The following is a 9,979-nucleotide window of genomic DNA, read 5'->3' on the forward strand; positions in this document are numbered from 1 at the left end:
GAATAACTTTTATCCCTGATGCTCACCAAACATTGTATAAATTAATACATGAAAAAACAAGTTATTCATGTATTGGCTTTGGTCTTAACCCATAACCAAACGCTCCTTAATAATTACATAAGCTATGGTCCAGTCAAACAATGTTTTGAATGAGGTAAGGCCGCTTGCTATTTTCGTCTGCGCTTTTAGCTTAATTCTTTTGTCATCTTGTGAAAAATTATCATACTGATCATGCTGAGTATTCTGCCCTTCTCAAGAGGATGCAGTCTCTTCCTTTTCGCAGCTACTATGCATGGGTTGACCTCCTTTGTGCCAATTAGTTATTGATCTCCTACAATCATTAACCAATAGAAAACTTGGTGTCAAATTTAGAATGTGAAAAATACACCATATTGAGGTGATATTGGCATTTGAAGCATAAAGAAAGCCCTTCCGAGAAGGGTAAAAGGTTATAGTTAGTCAATTTAGTTTGTTTATACAATACACTCAAACTGAGAACTACAAATGTTTAAAATTTGACGAACAAATTCCATTCCAAGCTACTATAAGTACAATACAGGATAAGCCCAAACTTTGTAAATGAATGAGAAGATTTTCCTGCCAGTTTTCTGGCTCTTACTATAAACTTGCATGCCATATTTATCGTTAGATGCTCTTAAAGCACCTGGCTCCTGAACACATCTTCTTTAAGCTGTGATCGTCTCTTATAGAACCTGGTTCCTGAATACATCTTTTTAAAGCTGTAATCGAATAGTTTAAATACAGTTGCCAACTAGTTAGATTCGGAATGCAAGAGAGCTTGCTGAGATGTTTAGCTGGTTATGCATACCTTTCGAAGTAGGCGTGATGTTTCTTGATTGCTTAATCTGTGGTTGTACAGGCATTGTTTAACCAGTACGGGACAGTGGTATAATAAGTATATCAGTTTTATGGTTTTGTTTATTAAGAATCAGTGCCCCAAGTTGTAGGGAACTCAATTTCTGCTATAGCTCATATGTAAACAGTAATTGTTAACAATCTGCTGGAGGAGTAAATATCTTTTATTGCAGTCTAAAAGGGAGTGCCGTCGAAGTGCTTTCTTCCGACACTTCGCTGAGCCTTTACAAGAATGCAATGGTATGGTTAACTTCTCAAGTTGGATACTAATGTTAACTTTTCACAATAGCCAGAAGAGCTCCACAACTTCACTTGACATTCATCTTGCTCAGGAATGTGCGACAACTGTGCCTTTTCAAATGAGGTGGAAGAGCTGGATGTCTCAAGTATGTTGTTTTGACTTCTGTACTTGTAAATCTTCTATTATGTCTACGAGTTGTCTAAAACTATGGCTTTACCTGGTTAGTCTGTCATTTGCAGTCTTCGCTAATTATCTTAGTTTTAGTTTCCAACCATTTTTTTGGAATTCATATGATCCTTTTGATCTGATAGTAAATTGCTGATATATATGAGCAGTAACAGATGTTCTCTTTCTACAGTCTCCAACATAATTAATGATTATCCTAGTAACAAAATGCACAAGTTGCAAACCAATTGGTGAGCTAGGTGAATTTTCACATGTTGTTTGGGCGAGTGTTAGATACAAAGACCCCGATGATTAAGGGTATCTTTTATCAAAATATTAAGGAACAGTTTATAAAGATCTACTCCACTAATTGGCTTACGGTTGCTTTGGATGCTCAAATTCTTTGACAACTAGTTGTGGTTTAAGAAATCATGGTATTAGATTTCTAAGCTCTGTTTCCTTTTACTGGGCACAATAAATTATCATTGTTATGACTGCTCTGTACCACAATTAAAAAGCTATCATCCTTTCCAGACTTTCATATCTACAATGAGATGTTCAAACTTAATATTGTTTCCCCTTGGGAAGTAACTTTCTCCTTATGTTTTTATTTGCATGCAGGTCATGCAAAACTCATTGTGTCTATGCTGAAAGATATACAAGAGAATGATCAGAGGGTCACAATGTTGCAACTAGTGGAAAAACTAAAGGTTAAGCAGAAGAACCTAGGTAAGCTTCACACCATCATGGTATTGCTAAAGTTTTGCATTTCCTAGAGAAAAAGAAGTCCAAAACAGAGTCTTGAGCAAAAGTAGTCTCAGTATAATTAGGCCAAATCAATGCTTTCAATCAAGGGAAAATATGGCTACTAAAAGTAGCCTTTCCATGGCTATAGCTTCAATCTCTTGTCCCCAAAGCTGGATTATGTCCCCCCATTAGCAGGAGTGAGTTCCTCATTCTTTCATCGTCTTGGTCAATGCTTATATTGAAAACTTAACGTCTGTGCAACTGAGCAGATTCTTTCCAAATTCATTATTCATTATCTCTCTGCTACTCTTTGCTTTTTAATTCTCTTATTTTGCTTGCAATATTAAGAATAATGGACACAAAACAAGATAATGTTTTCTTCTTGGTATTTACCCAGGTCCCGATCTGAAAAAAGATGAGTTGGAGCACCTTGTCATCAAGCTTATTTTGGATCATGTTCTTGTATGGACTCTTTTCCTTTACTAATATATTAGAATAGGCTTTTGACACTCCAGCAACAAATGTAAAATTTTATTCCTAGAACATATGCTAGCTTATCGAGGATGGAGAACGCGTAGGGTGAAATTCAATATTGTCAACATTGTTTTTGTCAAAACGAGTTGTGGTCTTAACTTGCAGACAGAGATGTGATATAATCTGTTATGCATCACGGAATTTGAGTTCGATGATTCCTGTTTTATTTACTAAAATTGCTCAAGCACTGCTTGTTATTTAAATCCCAAGGTTGTTGTTTCATGGCTTGCTGTACTCATGACCATAATCTTCAGCTTTTAAATCTTTATTTTTCTTGTCAGAAAAGCCGAGAACAGAAGTGGAAAATAATTGGGAATATGAGTTTCTATCTTTTCTTTCCCAACTCTGCTTTTCGATAAGGACTTACTTCGAATGCAATTTGTTATCTAGCATTGCAAACATTCTTAGAATTTTAAATGTAATGTTGTTAAAATTTAGGAAGAAATGAGAGTAATAGAAGCTTCTCCAATCACTATTCTTTCATTCTTTTCTGTGCTCCTTTGCACCCAGAATTTACTTATTTAAGAAACATGTGAGCTTGAGAGAAGGTACCTATGTTCTTTCTGTAAATACATTTGGTAACTGAACGGAAGTTCAATGGTGAGTACCTTTCATGTGGCATTTGATTTTGTGTATTTAGGGTTCGGTCTTTGCATTTTTACAATTTTTTTCTTAGTGCATATGCCTTTTGCAAGTTAATTCTTCACTCTTTTTCCTTAATATTCTGGTTATTGAGGGTTAATCTAATCATCTAAGATACATTGAATTTGACTTGAGAAAATAGATAACTCATTCATGAAACCATAGTTTCTTAAGTCTACATCTGTATCCAATTTCTTACCGCGTCTACTTTTATTGATGATGTCAATCACTGGTGCCTAGAATTTTCTAGTTGATGACATTGTCTTGTCAGTCTCTGATCTTTGGTGATTTGTTTTTTGTCTAAAAAGTTATTTTCATTGGTATTCCCTTTTTCTATTTTCTTATGGTTTTAGTCATACTTATATATTTAATATTGAGAAAAAAATCTTGATATTTAAATGGAGAAGGGTAGAAGGCAGGTCCATCCAAACTATACACTAACTGGACCTGGGGGATTTCTCAGTTGTCTTAAAAGAACACCGACAAAAAAGGAGTTCACTTTCATGCCTTGACAAATACAACTTGCTTCATGGTTTGGAAACCAAAAACGCCTTCACTGTTGCATACCAATACACTGTTATTTGTGCTTCTATGTTGCATGTATACGCATTTCTCTGTCCAGAGAAAACTAAGGAATTACTCAAATTAGCTAACCAACAATTTGTCTGATGTTGCTGTATATATTAGTGGTATCTATTTAGCTGCCACCTCAAAAAGCTCCATATTTTCCGAGTACAAAATTAAATTTGAGGAAAACAATTTTCAAGTGTTAAGGTGTGATCCAAGTTTTGGCGAGGGTGTTGCAGAATCTAGGTTTAAGATGTATTTTCTGTTTATTTATAGATTAAAGGGAAAGTAGTATTTGTGACATGCCCAGGAGTACAAACTTCAAAGCATATAAAATTAAAATTTTCCTTTTCCCTTAATTTTTATTTTTCCCCTTTCCTCCTGTGCAGCAGAAACAAGACAGTGAATAATGGATATGGAAGTGTTTCCGCTTTTACGTCCTTTCCCTTCTCTAAGCTTTGAACTAACATCTTTGTGCCTTCTCCGTCATGCAGAAAGAAGAATTTCAGCATACTGCCTATGCAACAAATGCTTATGTCACAGTAGGACCTCTGGCAAAGCTAGTATTGCAAGGTGAGTACCCTTCTCTTTCCAGATACGCAAATATGCAGCAACTCAACCATCAAGATGACAGCCTTCAAATTGCAGGGGCTAAGGCAAAGTTAAGCACCCCTGTTATTAGCATGAGGAACAAATTGTAAAGGATAGTGTAAAGAAGAAAGAGAAAGGAGCTTTTGGGAGTGTTTCAGAATTGATTATTCCTTTCTGTTATTAGTGTGAGAAAGAATGAAGAAACCCTAGTTCTGATGTTTTCTTATACATTGCTTAAAGGGATTGTCTTAATTGTGATAATTATGAAAATTTTTATTAATTTTCTGCTAGTAAAATGAGTATAAAAGTAATTTCATTCTTTTCTTTTGCAATTAGACACTTTCTTTGTTCTCGAGATGAGCAAAGTGCGAATTTGAGTATTTTGTGGTTTGGTCAGTCAAGTTTCATGGCAAAGTAGTTTTGGAAAAAGTTTTTTAGCAAAGTTTTTGACTCATTTAGTATTCAAGCTGAGTTTGAGCTTGGCGTGAAAGAATGCTCTATGTCAAAGACCAGGCGCAAAAATTTTGGCTAAGCCAGCTATTTATTATCTCTGTTACAGACAAATCAAAGAAAGGAAAAGGGCTTCAAGTTATCTAACTTCTTTTTCTGGTTAACTTTCAGGTAATAAAACTATTAAGTTTGAGATGTCAACTAGACGGTCAAGGACCTCAAGCAGTATGAAATCATCCAAACGAGAAAGATCATCAGGATTGGATGATAAGCTTGATGAGCTGCGAAAGGAACTCGCATCAATCCATGGCGGGATATTCCCTCATTCTGTATTATCTACACAACAAATCAGTACCTTGAGCTCACAGAAACCAAAATCAATTGAAGAGGTGCATTCCTACTGCTTTTCTTACAGTTGATGTTTTTGAACTTCCACTTTTGGTGCTTCGTTACTTGTTATCTGTTATAGTTTACTAAAATCTTTGGAAAGTGGAATTTGAACTTTTTTACCTCCAACAGTCTGGTATTCCTTTCCATCCATGTTAAAGTAATGCTTTTGATGAAGGTGTCCATGTCAAAGTAATATCTACTTGGCTAAAAGGAAAATCTAGAGACTGGTACTGTTATCCACTAAAATTCTGGACCTCGCTTCTACTTACAACAGCAACATACCCAATGTAATCCCGCAAGTGAGGTCTGGGGAGGGTAGAATATAGCAGACCTTATCCCTACCTTTGTGGGCTACGGAGGCTGGACCCTGCTTTTACTTCTCTCATGAAATGATCCTATTCTAAAAGATCAAGAAAAGTAAGCAATAGCTTCAACAAAATTTCCTCAAAGTTCGCATTTTTAACTTACTGTAGTAATAGTGCCAAATCAAGTGGAGACATTCATTGGGACAGATCAATAACATAAAAAGTGAGTCCCAATTTGAGCATCTGGTAATAAGATGGAGTGTTGAATAGGAAAGTTCTTGCTTTTTCGGACAAATAGATAGTTTTTGGGTATGACCAAAGAACAGAAGTAGGACAGGTACTCAACATAAAGATTTCAGATTTTTCATTGGTATAATCTAAGGGCTTAGGACTTGCAGAGTAATTGTACTTACTGTATTCTTCGTGTGCATGCGACATAATTATACCAACGCATGCTCATTTATGGCGTGTTACGTAGGTAAAATGTAGAGATGTGATGTTTGTTCAGTTATGAAAATGTAAAAGTTCTTCTAGCTTAGAGCTAAGACTGCTATAGTTTACACGATCACATTGATAGCGCAGCCTTAGAGCTTCTTATGTGATGCAATCATCTGAATACTACAATATGCAATATGCTTATGCAGTTGGAGAAGATAATTGGCAAGTTGAAGACCGAAAAATACGGAAGCAGAATTCTTGAAGAGATTGCTAGTTATGAATCTGATCCCCAACAAGATGCAGAAGGAATCAAAGAGACAAAAGCTAAAGTTGTTAAGAAGTTGAAAACCAAGAGAACTGTTGTAGTCCTTGAAAGTAGTGAAGATGAAGCATGAAAATACATAGCGCATTAGGAAGGCTATTCGAATATGATGTGATAGTGCTTGTGCCTAATATCTATAAATTTTGTATGAAGTGGCCTTATTTTCACCAAAATTTAACCTAGACTAGTCTGTACATATTAGGTTATGATTCATTCACCTGGGGAGGCATAATTTTGATAGAAGCCAACCGTGGAAGAGACAAATGTGTCCTTTTCTCGACCATTCCTCCAACCGTCGGAAATATCTGATGACTCTACTCAATAAGATTTATATAATATTATATAAGAGATATTCAAGGTCTTTCTTAAATTCATATCATCCAACGGCCTCAAATCTTTATCACTAAGAAAATAATTTCATACATTTGAAATAGTTACAAGTAATTTAAAAAAGAAAAAATGACTTGATCCAATGTTATGAGAAATAATAATTTTAAGAGATATTACTAGAAACCTTTCTGTTATCATATTGTTCCTTTTTCGCATATTTCATGTTTTTTTATGAAATTATGAAATTTAGGATATTATTTAAATAAGGGAAAAGGGTCAAAATACTTTTCACTTTCATAAATTGGTTAAGTTTGTTCCTGGTTGAACTATGGGGTTAAATATACCCCTACTATTATCAAAGTGTACAAATATACCCTTCTTTTTAACGGTTTTCCACATAGACCAATAATTGGGTGAGGTGGACGTCGCATGGTATGCCACCTCAACGCCAAATATATATTCTTTTTCATTTAATTTTTTCTTCTTCACAATCCAATTTACTGTTCCAATCTTCTCTCAATTCTTCTTTATAACGATTCACATTGCTTTTCGTCGGCATTATCTCTTGTGCACGTTGTTCTTATTTTTGTCATTAATCCGAGAAGATCTAGTCTTTAAAGACAAGAATATACGAAATAAAATCGAAAGATTCACAAAATTGATATCCGATTGATTTGTAGAGTTGTAAAATTGAAGTTTTAGCAGTTTAAAGAGTAGAAAAATTGTAGAAGAAGGAAAAGAAGGGCTTGTTTGGTGTAAGGAGAGCTGAGTTTGTTTGGGATGTAACAGGAAAATAAAAAACAATGGCTAAATATGCCCATAGATGGAGAACACCATGATGTTCATCGAAGGAGATGAACAGTGACCGGAGGAAAATTGTTCCGGTAAGACCTGACTCGTGTAGCGCGTGGCTTTCTCCAACTTTGAGAACTTAAAATTTTGATTGTTGCTTCGTGCTGTTGGATTGGTAATTGTTCTTAGGCGTTGTAGTGGCTTCTCACAGGAGTTAGCATCGTTGAATAAAATACATAACGGAATAAAATTATTTTTAGATGTATCACCTCCAAGGGATTGAACAACAAAAGAGTTATTTAGACAACGGCTACGTATAATTAACTCCAAGTTCGGAAATTTAGAAGACATTTGTTGTTATTATAATTAAGAATACTTTCTATCAATATGTGATATTGATCACTTTTTGAGCAAGCTCGTACCACCGGAGGAGAAACTTGAGAGGGTTGTGTTTGTTGGAAAAGATGGATGGCTATGGAAGGTATAGATGTGGCAGTAAACAAGAAAATAAAAATTAAAGGAAAAAGAATATATATATATATATATTGGTGCTGAAGTGGCATGTCATGTGGCGTCCACCTCACCCAATTGTTAGTCTACGTGGAAAATCGTTTAAAAAAAAGGGTATATTTATATACTTTGATAACAGCAGGGATATATTTGACCCCATAATTTAACCGGGAGCAAACTTAGCCAATTTATAAAAGTAGAGGAATATTTTTGACCCTTTTCCCTTTAAATAATCTATATCAATTCCATAAAGGAAGTATAATAACAGAGTTTTTTAGTAGTAACATTTTAGCTTTAAAATGTCAATTTTACAATGATTTATATCCGCATAAATATCTATGATTTATTTCAGATCATAAATTTCAAAAGTTTTTTTCCTTAACTCTATGTTGAATCAAATCACGTCATATAAATTAGTACGAAGGGAGTAATATTTTGAAAAAATGAGGATTTCAATTTTGGGTGTGCCTAAAGCAATTGTTTTAGTGGTCTCTCCTTGAGTCAGTTTTGAGAATACAGTATTTAGTTGGTAAATTATTTATAGCAGTATAATCACAATCAATGAGGTATTATAATGGTTGAGGAGAGGTGGTCTTATAGCAAAGATAAAAGAGAAAAATGACTAAAGATTAAAGTGTGAGAAAGATCATTTGAATGAGTAAATTTCATATGGAATCAATATGTTATTATCGTGGGTGGCGGGGTGAAGTGGTGGGGAAATCATTATTCTTCAAGTTGTGTTTTTAAAAGTGGAGAGAATCAATTGTTATGATGGTAAGTGATTTAGTGCAATATGGGGAACAATGAAGAAATATAAAATTGCACAATTTTGAAAATTAAGGGGCAAATTTGATCAAGGCCAAATATGATTGTTTTCCTCGGTAAAAAGGCTTCATCTGCTGGAAACTTTTCTATTCAAATCAATCTTATAAAGGTTAAAACTTATTTGACCCCAAATATTATCAGACTCAAATTTGAATCATTTTACAAAGTTTAATGACAAATCCATATTTGACTCCTTTATTATTGGAAGCACTCTTATTTCGCCTTCTATTATATTTTTAGTTCATTATGACATTATTGTTAACAAATAAGCTCTTTAAATTATGGAACTTCGGCATGAAATGAATCACGTGTTCAAATTTATTAAAGAAGAAAATTCAAATTTCTACCCTTTATTTGAAAAAAAAAAAAAAAAAACTATGATTCAAAATTACTTAAGATTAGAAATTCAGTAGAGGTTTAAGTGGAACAAAAATCCCGACTAAAGTAATACCCCACCTTCCCATAATAATTATCATATTTTGCATCTCAAAAGTCAATTTGATTATTCTTTATAGTTAAATTTGATTAAATTAATTTAATATTTTAAAATAAAATTAATTCAAAATATTATATAAAAGGTATTATAAGTGAGTTACAATTTTTTGATATGGGTATGGTGAAAAAATATAATCTAAAAATTGTGCTAAATACAAAAGAGTTTGAAAAGGAGGTGTAGGTGACTCCAGTTTTAATAATTGAGTGTAGGTGACAATTATTTTATTATGGATTAAAAAAATTGAAAAAGTTTGAGAATAGCCCACAAGTTTGTTAATTTACACTTTGATCCAATATAAACCCTAATATAACTAGAAAAGGGGGGGGGGGGGGGGGGGGGGGGGATGCGTATTTCTCTTTCTTCTCATTTATTGTTGTTTTCTCTCTCTTTGCGATTTTTGTTGTTCATTGTTGTTGTTGCTTTATTCATCATCTTCTGCTTCATTATCATCTTCTTCTTCATTATCATCATCATCATTTTCTTGTTGACTATTTTGTTGTTGTTGCGCTACTACTGTTATTTGATCAATTTTTTGGGTCAAATTTTATTTCGTATATCACTTGGATAATATTTCATAGGTGATTTTGGTAAGTAAAATTATGATTTTTAGTTAAATTTCTCATCTGAGTATACTGCTAATATTGTTTTTCAACAATGTATAGAACCCGAACATGAATTCAACATATGAGTCATCTGTTGCAATAGATGACCAAACAGATGACTCATCTATTGCGACAGATGAGTCAGTTGTTGCAACG

General features: G+C 33.9%; 1 protein-coding gene across 1 annotated transcript in view; it reads left to right on the top strand.

Moving 5' to 3' along the window:
- Positions 1 to 6,638, top strand: part of LOC107871421 (ATP-dependent DNA helicase Q-like 2) — a gene marked incomplete at its 5' end in the record, with an annotated part of 28,936 nt that extends 22,298 nt beyond the window's left edge. The window contains 7 exon segments of the mRNA XM_047409404.1: positions 1,050 to 1,116; positions 1,209 to 1,262; positions 1,904 to 2,011; positions 2,427 to 2,491; positions 4,267 to 4,345; positions 4,985 to 5,202; positions 6,153 to 6,638. Coding sequence (XP_047265360.1) covers positions 1,050 to 1,116; positions 1,209 to 1,262; positions 1,904 to 2,011; positions 2,427 to 2,491; positions 4,267 to 4,345; positions 4,985 to 5,202; positions 6,153 to 6,341 — 780 coding nt within the window.
- Positions 6,639 to 9,979: the final 3,341 nt, after the last annotated feature.

This window comes from Capsicum annuum, chromosome 1 (assembly GCF_002878395.1).
Source record: "Capsicum annuum cultivar UCD-10X-F1 chromosome 1, UCD10Xv1.1, whole genome shotgun sequence".
Classification (NCBI taxonomy): Eukaryota; Viridiplantae; Streptophyta; class Magnoliopsida; order Solanales; family Solanaceae; genus Capsicum; species Capsicum annuum.